This window comes from Salmo trutta, chromosome 4 (genome assembly GCF_901001165.1).
Source record: "Salmo trutta chromosome 4, fSalTru1.1, whole genome shotgun sequence".
Classification (NCBI taxonomy): domain Eukaryota; kingdom Metazoa; phylum Chordata; class Actinopteri; order Salmoniformes; family Salmonidae; genus Salmo; species Salmo trutta.
In genome coordinates this window covers 49,076,980-49,090,518 of record NC_042960.1, presented here as the reverse complement: position 1 = coordinate 49,090,518, position 13,539 = coordinate 49,076,980, and the positions used below count along the sequence as shown (strand labels likewise).

Below are 13,539 nucleotides of genomic sequence, written 5' to 3'. Positions count from 1 at the left end.
GTCTGCTACCATCTGCCAGCTAGAGGGAAGCGGACAAATAAAGAGTAGCATGTTAGCCCGGCACTGATCTCCTCCTGTTGTCCTCAGACCGTGGCCTTGTAGCCTCATTAGTGGATATGCACAGTGTGAGACAGCAGTGGATGGAGGGCCAGGCCCCTGGCCATAGAACTGGCACTGGGACTGGCATGTGGGAGCCCCAAATCTGAGTGCTGTGTCTGATGTGATTAGCTGGAGAGAGGCGGCCCAGGCCTCTCCTCTGACAGGGCCAGTCGGCCACAGCCAGGGCAGGGGATGGGTTAGGAGAGAGTGGGGCTGATGTGATGTGGGCACACGGCCCTAGTTGGGATTGTACTGTATGGATGGATGTAGTGCTGAGGGTGCTGGGGGGTTAAGACACTGTGAGGTGGTGAAGGGGTGGAGAACTTAATGAGAGTTCTCCTTCCAGCCACTGGATCTGCCAGTGGAATCATAATTACACATGTGGGTAGCAGGCAGAGGCTCTCTCTCGCAGCCCGTGGCTCTGCACTGAGCTACATGTGCATGTTCTCTATTGGAGTTAGAGTGCATTGGAGTGAGACACTACCAGTTAAAAGTTTTAGAACACCTACTCATTCAAGGGTTTTTCTTTATTTTGACTATTTTCTACAATGTAGAATAATAGTGAAGTCATCAAAACGATGAATTAACACATATGGACTCATGTAGTAACCCAAAAAGTGTTAAACAAATAAAAATATTTGTTATATTTGAGATTCTCAAATAGCCACCTTTTGCCTTGATGACAGCTTTGCGCACTCTTGGCATTCTCTCAACCAGCTTCACCTGGAATGCTTTTCCAACAGTCTTGAAGGTGCTCCCACATATGGTGAGCACTTGTTGGCTGCTTTTCCTTCACTCTGCGGTCCGACTCATCCCAAACCATCTCAATTAGTTTGACGTTGGGGGATTATTGAGGCCAGGTCATCTGATGCAGGCCTCCATCATTCTCCTTTTTGGTAAAATAGCCCATACACAGCCTGGAGGTGTGTTGGGTCATTGTCATGTTTAAAAACAAATGATAGTCCCACTAAGCCCAAACCAGATGGGATGGCGTATCACTGCAGAATGCTGTTGTAGCCATGTTGGTTAAGTGTGGCTTGAATTCTAAATAAATCCCAGACAGTGTCACCAGCAAAGCACCCCCCACACCATAATTCCTCCTCCATGCTTTACGGTGGGAAATACACATGCGGAGATCATCCGTTCACCCACACCGTGTCTCACAAAGACACTGCGGCTGGAACCAAAAATCTCCCATTTGAACTCCAGACCAAAGGACAGATTTCCACCGGTCTCATGTCCATTGCTCGTGTTTCTTGGCCCAAGCAAGTCTCTTCTTCTTATTGGTGTCCTTTAGTAGTGGTTTCTTTGTAGCAATTCAACCATGAAGGCCTGATTCACCAGTCTCCTCTGAACAGTTGATGTTGAGATGTGTCTGTTACTTGAACTTTGTGAGGCATTTATTTATTTCTGAGGCTGGTAACTCTAATGAACCTATCCTCTGCAGCAGAGGTAACTCTGGTTCTTCCTTTCCTGTGGCGGTCCTCATGAGAGCCAGTTTCAACATAGCGCTTGATGGTTTTTGCGACTGCACTTTTTTTCTTACTGCATGATTCCATATGTCTTATTTCAAAGTTCTGATGTCTTCACTATTATTCTACGATGTAGAAAATATTAAAAATAAAGAAAAACCCTTGAATGGGTAGGTGTTCTAAAACTTTTGACCGGTAGTGTATGTGTGTGAGTATGAGAGTGAATGCAAATGGTGTTGTGTGTTTGTGTCAGAGAAAGAGTCAGAGAGTCAGAGAGAAAGAGAGAGAGAGAGTACCTACAGTATGTACTTGTGTGTGGTGTGGGTTTGGATGTGTGTATGTAGTTTGCAGAAGTGTGAGGGACATGAGTGGATCACTCTGCCATGAAGGAGCCCATCGATCAGAGTGTCAGCGCTGGGGGAAAAGGTTAAACTGAGGGGCGCGCCCCTTTGCTCAGCAGAACGCCCTGGTCTTATCAGGATTAGAAAGTGTAAGAAAGGGCAGACGATTCCCAGGACAGACTCTGACCTTCAGTAATCTAACAACCTGCGTTTCCACTTATAATTAACATGAAGGAAAAAAAACCCACAAGGAACGGTCCTCTAAGAAAGAAAGTGCAAGCTGAATATGGAGTACACAACAGACACCGGCACCTCAGTACTATCTAATGTCCCAGAGACCTACCGTACACGTTACAGAGAAGTGCTGAGTATCAATCCCAAAGCACCTTTCTTTAGTTCCACAGGAGTGAACTAAGCACTAAACTGGAAATAGAGTTCAGAACAGAGTTCAAACCTCAACTCAGGTGTTTTATATACTGAGTGTATAAAACATTAAGAACCTTCATAATATTGAGTTGCACCCCCTTTTTTGCCCTCAGAACAGCCTCAATTCGTCAGGGCATGGACTCTACAAGGTGTCAAAAGCGTTCTACAGGGAGGCTGGCCCATGTTGACTCCAATGTTTCCCACAGTCGTGTCAAGTTGGCTGGATGTCCTTTGGGTGGTGCACCGTTCTTTATACACATGGGAAACTGTTAAGAGTGAATAACCCAGCATCGTTGCAGTTCTTGACACAAACCGGTATGCCTGGCACCTACTACCATACCTCATTCAAAGATACTTAAATCTTTTGTCCCATTCACCCTCAATGGCACACATACACAATCCATGTCTCAATTGTCTCAAGGCTTAAAAATCCTTCTTTAACCGTCTCCTCCCCGTCATCTACACTGATTGAAGTGGATTTAACAAGTGACATCAATAAGGGATCATAGCTTTCACCTGGTCAATCTATGTCATGGAAAGAGTGGGTGTTCTTAATGATTTGTCCACCCAGTGTAGAGCTAGGATCTATGTGGAATTTCAGCCCATTCTTGACTCTGAAAAGGTTGTATGTTGTGTGCTTCAGGGTGAAGAATGCACAGCCCATACTACTGTATAAAGTGTGTAATACAGATGTTAGAAGCAGGTTGGAGATTGGGACTCACTGTGTCTTGGCTGAGCTGGACAATGAGCTGTTTGACGGCGTGGAGGGTGGGGTGGACCCAGGGGGACGGCTCCTGCCAGTGACGGTTCAGGTCAAAACCCATAAGAGAGCACCTGGAAATGACCATACACATATGAGTTGAATATTTCAGATACCTACAACACTAATGTTGTGGCTGTATGTGTTTATGTATAATTCATTCAATCAGCAATCAATATTTTCTTTCAGATTTTCACTAAACAGTCAATTAGCTTTAACTACCTGATTGTTCTACAAGAATCAATCTGCACATACACTACATGGCCAAAAGTATGTAGACACCCCTTCAAATTAGTGGATTTGCCTATTTCAGCCACACCCGTTGCTGACAGGTATATAAAATCCATCACATAGCCATGCAATCTCCATAGACAAACATTGGCAGTAGAATTGCCCGTACTGAAGTGCTCCGTGACTTTCAACATGGCATCGTCATAGGATGCCACCTTTCCAACAAGTCAGTTTGTAATATTTCTGCCCTGCTAGAGCTGGAAGCAACGTCAGCACAATAACTGTTTGTCGGGAGCTTCGTGAAATGGGCTTCCATGGCCGAGCAACAGCACACAAGCCTAAGATCACCATGCGCAATGCCAAGTGTCAGCTGGAGCGATGTAAAGCTCGCCGCCATTGGACTCTGGAACAGTTGAAACGCGTTCTCTGGAGTGATGAATCGCGCTTCACCATCTGGCAATCCAGACGGACTAATTTGGGTTTGGCGGATGCCATGAGAACGCTACCTGTACCAATGCATAGTGCCAACTGTAAAGTTTGGTGGAGGAGGAATAATGTCTGGGGCTGTTTTTCATGGTTCGGGCTGGGCCCCTTAGTTTCAGTGAAAGGAAATCGTAACGATACAGCATACAATTACATTCTAGACAATTCTGTGCTTCTAACTTCGTGGCAATAGTTTGGGGAAGGCCCTTTCCTGTTTCAGCATGGCAATGCCCCCATACACAAAGCGAGGTCCATACAGAAATGGTTTGTCAAGATCGGTGTGGAAGAACTTACATTAGGGCTTCAGAGTGGGGCAGTGGTCTAAGGCCCTGCATCTCCGTTCAAGAGGCATCACTACAGTCCCTGGTTCGATTCCAGGCTGTATCACATCTGGCCGTGATTGGGAGTCCCATAGGGCGGAGCACAATTGGCCCAGCATCATCCGGGTTTGGCCGGGGTAGGCTGTCATCGTAAATAATAATTTGTTCTTAACTGACTTGCCTAGTTAAATAAAGGTTAAAAAAATAAGAAATTGACTGGCCTGCAGGTCCCTGACCTCAACTCCTGTTGAACGTGGAACAAGGAAGAGCTTGGTTTTAAAAGTTTGTTGTTTGAAAGTGTATTGGAAAGTTCTTGGTAGCTAGCTAGCTTCTTAGTTTGGATCCAGCGACGCAGTTGGAATCAGTTGCTGGGACTGCTTGTCTCTTTCCAGTGATCCTGTCGACCAAGGATGGGTCTGAGGAGCTATTTGGTGTCGCAGCTAGCCTAGCTGCTAGCTAGCTGCATATCAAGCTAGCGGGGTTTTCTTGAGCACAGCCCACGACGCGGTTAGCCATTGTGCCTGGGACCGCGGATTTTCCCGGGTTTGTGGCTGTATAGATCCCTGCTGTTTGTTGTTTTCAATTTTCCCCGTGACCTGCCCTGTCTGGAACTGCGAGGAGTAACAGTGTAACCTAAGTTGCTAGCTACCGTGACAAAGACCAAAGCCGGCGAGAGCACTGTTGAGGACAGTGGTGTCTCTCTGTCACACGCAAAGGATATTTTCAACTAGACCTACAAGCAGTTGTTACAACAACAAGAAAATAGTTTCAAGTGTTTTGTCCAAATACTGGTGGATTCTACTAATAAAATAATGGATGACCTAACCAGAGAGGTCCAGGACCTGAAGAACAGTTTGCAGTTCTCCCAGGGTCAGCTCGATGAGTTGAAACAGGAGAACGGCAAGATGACAGCAATCTGTAAGTCATTGAGAGAGGACATCAGTTGTGTGTGTGAATCCATGCTAACAATGATAGATAAAATCAGACTCGAGGGACAATCAAGGCGGAACAACATGGTTGTGGACGGAATTGCAGAATCTGCACATGAGACCTGAACGGAGTCTGAGGACAAAGTGAGGGAAATGATCTCTGAGAAATTGAAGATGGACCACAGGACGATTGAGGTTGGAGCGTGCCCACAGGACTGGTAAAACCGCCACCGGCCCAGGTGATAGGCCCAGGCCGATAGTGGTCAAGTTCCTGAGGTTCAAGGACAAGGTAGCTATTCTGGAAAGAGCCAAGAACTTGAGAGGAATGTATATCTTCCTTAACGAGGACTATCCTGAAGCTGTGCGCCAGAAGAGGAAAGAACTGATCCCAGCCATGAAAGCTGCCAGAGTGCATGGGGACATTGCTTATAGAAGAGACAGAAATACTTATGGGGGAGATATTGCTCTATATATTTAGAGCCATATCCCTGTAATGCTTAGAGAATATCTTATGTCAAGTGTTATTGAAGTATTGGTGGTTGCAGGTTCACTTGGCACATCTAAAGCCTTTTCTTTTGGGGTGTTGCTATAGGCCACCAAGTGCTAACAGTCAGTATCTAAATAATATGTCTGAAATGCTTGTTAGTGTATGTGATGTAAACAAAGAGGTCTACTTTCTTTGGGACCTGAATATTGACAGGTTTTCGTCAAGCTGTCTGCTCAAGAGGAAGCTTCTTGCTGTAACCAGTGCCTGTAATCTGGTTCAGGTTATTAATCAACCTACCAAGGTGTTTACAAACACTACAGAAACAAGATCATCAACATGTATTGATCACTAATACTGTAGAACTTTGTTCTAAAGCGGTATCCGCACCCATTGGATGCAGTGATCACAGTATAGTGGCTATATCCAGGAAAGCCAAAGTTCCAACAACTGGGCCTAAAATAGTGTATAAGAGATCATACAAAATATTTGCTGTGACTTATGTGGATGATGTTAAAAATATTTGTTGGTCTGATGTGATTAATGAGGAGCATACAGATGCTGCACTTGATGAATTTATGAAATTGCTTCTTCCAATTATTGATAAACATGCACCTGTTAAGAAGCTGACTGTTAGAACTGTTAAGGCTCCATGGATTGATGAGGCATTGAAAAACTGTATGGTTGAAAGAGATGGGGCAAAACGAGTGGCTAATAAGTTGGCTGGCTGCACATCTGACTGGCTTACAAACTGAAAATTGAGAAATTATGTGACTAAACTCAACAAAAAGAAAAATACATTTTATTATGAAGCCAAGATCAATGAAATAACTTTTTGATGACTTTAAATGAAATTATGGGCAGAAAGACAAATTCATCTCCATCTTTTATCGAATCAGATGGCTTACTCATCACAAAACCATTTGATATTGCCAATTATTTTAATGATTATTTAATTGGCAAAGTGGGATAACTTAGGCAGGAAATGCAAACAACGAACAGTGAGCAATTGTATTCATGCATAAAAAAACAAATAATGAAAGTAAGGGAACACCCCCCTGAACTGGACAAAATAACATGGGAACATATTGGCAGAGCACGAATCATACACTCTAATGTAAATACCACCCAAAGCGGTCCATCTCCATCGAAATCATATTGCGATTTTCTTATGGGGATTGCCAATTGTAACACCCCGAAAATCCATTAGATGGCGAGCACGCTCCACCGTGGATTTTCATATAGCAAATGATACACAAGTCAACACCCAAGGGTCAAATTTTGATAAAATGAATTTAAAAAAAAACTTATCACCCCCTTAAAAAAGTGATTTCTGGACCGTTTTTCGATTTATTTTTCAATTTTTATGTCAATTACACATGTATAAGAGCTGTATGAACATACTTTTGACATATGTTATTGACATCATTTTTTGGGTTGCTTTTGCTTGTGCATAAGGCATATGTTTTGTGCATTTGGAATATGATTTCATAGGAAGTCAAAAGTGACTTTTTTTGCCAAATGCTATTAGAAATGTGCAAATGAAATGTCCAAATCTTTTTTTTGTCAATTATGAAAGTATTGAATGTGCCAAATCACAGCAAATATCCAATAGATGGCGAGGGCTCTCCGCAGTGAATTTTCTTATTGCAAATGTAACACAAGTTAAGACCCAAGAGTCAAATTGTGAAAAAAATTCATTTTTTTTGGAAAACTTATCACCCCCTTAAAAAACTGGTTTCTGGACCGTTTTTCGATTTTTTCCCCGATTTTTATGTCAATTACACATGTATAAGAGCTGTATGAACATACTTTTGACGTATTTTATTGACATAATTTTTTGGGTTGCTTTTGCTTGTGCATAAGGCATATGTTTTGTGCATTTGGAATATGATTTCATAGGAAGTCAAAAGTGACATTTTTTTCTTCATTTTTTTGCCAAATGCCATTAGAAATGTGCAAATGAAATGTCCAATTCTTTTTTTGTCAATTATACATGTATGAAAGTATTGAATGTGCCAAAACAGGATGTTTGTCCTTTTGCCATGTACGATCATAGGAAGTCGGTTTCCAAACCCAAAAGTCAGTGAACCATGGTCCAAATGGCATTTATACTGGCCAAATTATATATAGCCCTATGTTAAGCCATGAATCAATGTAGATGGTCTATTTACATTTACGTCATTTAGCAGACACTCTTATCCAGAGCGACTTACAGTAGTGAATGCATACATTTCATACAATTTCATACATTTCATACATTTTTTTTTTCTGTGCTGGCCCTCCGTGGGAATCGAACCCACAACCCTGGTGTTGCAAACACCATGCTCTACCAACTGAGCTACAGGGAAGGCTATATTATATATTATTTGTCATGTATGATGAGGGAGAAGTGGGACTCTGTTGTTTTTAACATTTTTTATGAATTTAACATGCTCAGAATGCATAATTGACTGGCCCGATGATCTCGGGATGGCTGTGCAGTGACTGTGGTTCCTCTCCATCGCTCGTTGTGTTGATTTCATCATGTCAACTTTGGTGATATTTGTTGCTGTTGAATCATATTGCAAATGCGCATTACATTTGCAATATGATTCAATGGGCATTTAGCATCACGAATTTGGCATGCTCAAAATTACTGCAGAAATGCATAATTGACTGGCCCGATGAACTGGGGATGGCCGTGCAGTGACTGTGGTTCCTCTCCATCGCTCGTTGTGTTGATTTCATCATGTCAACTTTGGTGATATTTTTTGCTGTTGAATCATATTGCAAATGCGCGTTACATTTGCAATATGATTCAATGGGCATTTAGCATCACGAATTTAGGCATGCTCAAAAATACTGCAGAAATGCATAATTGACTGGCCCGATGAACTCAGGATAGCCGTGCAGTGACTGTGGTTCGTCACGCTCGTCACCCAGCAAGTCAGCGTCCATCAGTCAATTAGATGTCATTCTGACACCAAACTGATACCATCTGACACCAAATCCACTTTTTCCAACTCGTATAGAAGCCAACTATCACATATGTCAGAACAGGCCCATAAATTCACAGCGCCTTCAGTTTTAACCATAAAAAAAACATAAAACACATAGCTACGTTCTAGCTGCGGGTCCAGCTCTAACATTATGTGTAGGCCTATGTGAGGCAACCCCGAATCCCAAGTTTCGGCTCGATAGGTCATTGGCCTTAATTGGTGCTGAAAATCCACTTTTTCAGGGCGTTACTACGGGGTCCCTGAATGAGCTATTGGACAGAAACTTTGGTGTCCGTCTCTATGGGCCGAGGCGGTTTCAATGCACCTCGTCTTGCGACTCTGGGACATTTCTACATGTCGCCATGTTCGTGATATTCAAAATGAATTGAACATATTGCAAATGCACGAGGCTGTTTCTCGGTCTGAGAACCTTCTAGAGCCACATAACTCACCGTGCACTATCAACTTGAGCTCTAGAACAGGTTTCTAAAGTTTCAGAGCTCTATGTCTGACGGTTCTTGAATCGTTCGAACGAAAATAACTATTGCAGGCGCTATAAGCCTCTAAGCCCCACACTGTGTCACTATGGCCTAGCTGTGTGTGTGTGTTAATTTTTTGTTGCAAATCTGATGGGAAAAAAGACTGATTTACAGTTCATGAGGGTTACCTAGTCACACATATGAAGTTTTGGAAAGATGTGACTTTTCTAACCCTTCAAAACAGCTACTGTGACCCCTATTTAAGGCCCTTCCGGTTGGCACAGGAAGCTTATAATCGAGACACGTTGTCTTTGGGGTAGGCATAAACAGAATCCTGAATATGAAGTCTTTACCTTAAGAATTGACTGAATGACACAGGGTTGAGTTGCGTGATTTTCACATTCTGCAGGTTGGTTATATTACAACAGCTTTAAGGTGTTTTTAACAACTTTCGGTTGGCACAGGAAGCTTAGAATCGACACAGGTAGACCTCACAGTAGCCTGATGGATTTTTATAGAAGACAGGTTCATAAGGCATTCATAACCCACATAGGCTTCAGGTTGAATTTAGGAGAATAGTCAATGTATTCCTATGGGGAGAGAAGTCATTGCACGCTGTTTGATCTAAACACCTTCTTTTCACTGTGAAGGGTTAATGCCACATGGTCAAGGTTAGGCTTGCACAGATCGGGAGGTCCTCAGAAACGCTCCTGAGGTCGAATTGTGCTTCTAACCCTAACGGTTCTCTCGCTGTCACCCAAAAGCACTTGACATTTTGGTTCAGGCTTCATATTTTGTCTACTTATCTTCACGGTTACTGCTCTCAGAGCGAGCTACGGTCAAGCGGGGCGTCTCGTTGAACTCGGCACAGCCTAGAGATAATGGTAATGCCATTGCAGGCTCTGTGTTTCTTTAAGCACCGCACTGTGTCACTCCATCCTTGCTGTGTGTGTGTGTGTGTGAGAGAGCTTTTCTTTGACATCTGATGGGATAAATGACTGATTTACAGTTCATTATGGTTACCTAGTCACACATATGAAGTTGTGGAAAGATCTGACCTTTTTAACCCTTCAAAACAGCCCATATGACACCATTTTAAGGCACTTCTGGTTGACACAGGAAGCTGAAAGTGAACACATATCCTCCTTGGGTTAGGCTCTTATAGAATATTGAGTTTTAAGTCTTTACGTTAAGAACTGACTTATTTACAGAGGGTTGAACAAGTGTGTGTTGTTTCAGAAAATCACAGAAAATCACAGAAATCTCACAGAGCTCCGTAACCTGCCTTAACGGACTCATCTGAACACGCTGCAACTGGATCTGTAACTTTTTTGGAAAAAACCCTCCTATTTTTGAATATCACCAATTTGCCATTGTACAATTTCTCTGAAATGACCATTGGTAAATGTCTGGTTCTTTTTTTCCTGACACCGTAGGCTCATGTACTTTGATGTGAAGCGGTCAAATCAGCACTCTATTTTCATGTTTGACTTTCAATCCCAGAAAAATGGCCTTAACTCGAAAAGCGTCGAGGCCTCGACTCCATCCTGTTCAGGGCCAACTGCCCATTATGCCAAACCCATGCTCACCAAGTTTCGTCTTCGAAGTCTTTTCCGTTTAGGAGAAAAAGCCGAGTCGTGATTGGTGATGTTTGTTACATTTGCAATATGATTCCATTCGCCCTCCTGTGGTATAATCCGGGACTGGAGAGAAATGACCAAAATTTGAACATTTTATTAAACGGAAACCAAAGGTCCGAGAAACTCTGTTCGATGACTTCCCGGAAGATCTGGCCCCGGTGAGCGGCACAATGCCGTCCGCGGATTTATCGGGTTAGGCTTGCACAGTACGGCACCGTACATTTGCAATATGCACTTTCTCACTAACCATACAGCTGGCGCAAATGAGTTCCCTTCATGTATGAAAAGCATTGCAAGTTTGAATTTTGTAAAGTTAGTGTGGGAGAGGTGGGAAAATGATTGTTATCGATAAATAATGATAAACCTCCTGGCATTGACAACTTAGATGGGAAGCTACTGAGGATGGTAGCTGACTCTATAGCCACACCTATTTTTAATCTGAGCCTAGAGGAAAGACTTTGTCCTCAGGCCTGGAGGGAAGCCAAAGTAATTCCGCTACCCAAGAGTGGTAAAGCGGCCTTTACTGATTCTAACAGAGACCTGAGGTTGCTGCCAGCTCTTACCAAACTGTTGGAAAAAATTGTGTTTGACCAAATACAATACAATTTCTCTGTAAACAAATTAACAGACTTTAAGAATGCTTATAGAGAAGGGCACTCAACATGTACTGCACTGACACAAATGACTGATGATTGGTTGAAAGAAATTGATAATAAGAAGATTGTCGGAGCTGTACTGTTAGATTTCAGTGCAGCCTTTGCTATTATTGACCATAACCTGTTGTTGAAAAAAACTTATGTGCTATGGCTTTTCAACCTCTGCCATATCGTGGATTCAGATCGATCGATCTATCTATCTATCTATCTATCTATCTATCTATCATCTATCTATCTATCTATCTATCTATCTATCTATCTATCAATCTATCTATCTATCTATCTATCTATCTAATAGAACTCAAAGGGTTTTCTTTAATGGAAGCTTCTCTAATGTCAAACATATAAAGTGTGGTGTACCTCAGGGCAGCTCTTTAGGCCCTCTACTCTTTTCTATTTTTACCAATGACTTGCCACTGGCATTAAACAAAGCATGTGTGTCCATGTATGCTGATGATTCAACCATATACGCATCAGCAACCACAGCTAATTAAGTCACTGAAACTCTTAACCTCTCTAGGGTAGGTGGCACCAAATCGTCCCACCTACGTAACAGCCAGTTGAATCCTGTGGCGCGATATTCAAATACCTTAGAAATGCTATTACTTCAATTTCTCAAACATATGACTATTTTACAGCATTTTAAAGACAAGACTCTCGTTAATCTAACCACACTGTCCGATTTCAAAAAGGCTTTACAACAAAAGCAAAACATTAGATTATGTCAGCAGAGTACCCAGCCAGAAATAATCAGACACCCATTTTTCAAGCTAGCATATAATGTCACAAAAACCCAGAAGACAGCTAAATGCAGCACTAACCTTTGATGATCTTCATCAGATGACACACCTAGGACATTATGTTATACAATACATGCATGTTTTGTTCAATCAAGTTCATATTTATATCAAAAACCAGTTTTTTACATTAGCATGTGATGTTCAGAACTAGCATACCCCCCGCAAACTCCCGCCGAATTTACTAACAATTTACTAAATTACTCACGATAAACGTTCACAAAAAGCATAACAATTATTTTAAGAATTATAGATACAGAACTCCTCTATGCACTCGATATGTCCGATTTTAAAATAGCTTTTCGGTGAAAGCACATTTTGCAATATTCTAAGTAGATAGCCTGGCATCCCAGGGCTAGCTATTTAGACACCCAGCAAGTTTAGCCTTCACCAAACTCCGATTTACTATTAGAAAAGTTTGATTACCTTTGGTGTTCTTCGTCAGAATGCACTCCCAGGACTTCTACTTCAATAACAAATGTTGGTTTGGTCCCAAATAATCCATAGTTATGTTCCAACAGCGGCGTTTTGTTCGTGCATTCAAGACACAATCCGAATGGTAAATAAGGGTCACGCGCACGGCGCATTTCGTGACAAAAGATTTCTAAATATTTCATTACCGTACTTCGAAGCATGTCAACCGCTGTTTAAAATCAATTTTTATGCCATTTTTCTCGTAAAAAAGCGATAATATTCCGACCGGGAATCTGCAATTAGGTAAACAGACTAAAGAAAATAAAGCATGGTGTCGACTCGGGCACGCGCCTAAGCCCTTTGTCCTCTGATCGGCCACTTGTCAAAGGCGATAATGTGTTTCAGCCAGAGGCTGCCTCGATATCGTTCAGCTTTTTCCCGGGCTCTGAGAGCCTATGGGAGCCATAGGAAGTGTCACGTTACAGCTAAGATCCTTAGTCTTCAATAAACAGAGGCAAGAACAACAACACCTTGTCAGACAGGCCACTTCCTGCATGAAATCTTCTCAGGTTTTTGCCTGCCATATGAGTTCTGTTATACTCACAGACACCATTCAAACAGTTTTAGAAACTTTAGGGTGTTTTCTATCCAAAGCCAACAATTATATGCATATTCTAGTTACTGGGCAGGAGTAGTAACCAGATTAAATCGGGTACGTTTTTTATCCGGCCGTGTAAATACTGCCCCCTAGCCCTAACAGGTTATTAACAAAGAGTTGCAGTCTGTTTTTGGAATGGGTGGCCAGTAATAAACTGGTCCTGAGCATCTCTAAAACTAAGAGCATTGTATTTGGTATAAATCATTCCTTAAGCGCTAGACCTCAGCTGAATCTGGTAATGAATGGTGTGTTTGTTGAACAAGTTGAGGAGACTAAATTACTTGGCGTTACCTTAGATTGTAAACTGTCATGGTCAAAACATATAGATTCAGTCGTTGTAAAGTTGGGAGAGGTCTGTCCGTAATAAAG

General features: G+C 42.2%; 1 protein-coding gene across 1 annotated transcript in view; it reads right to left on the bottom strand.

Moving 5' to 3' along the window:
- The window catches only part of LOC115192503 (cytosolic carboxypeptidase 6), a 460,539-nt gene that overhangs the window by 27,931 nt on the left and 419,069 nt on the right, over positions 1-13,539 (bottom strand). Inside the window, exon 9 of the mRNA XM_029751097.1 lies at positions 3,061-3,172. Within this exon, the coding sequence (XP_029606957.1) occupies positions 3,061-3,172 (112 nt within the window). The remainder of the gene's footprint in view (positions 1-3,060; positions 3,173-13,539) is intronic.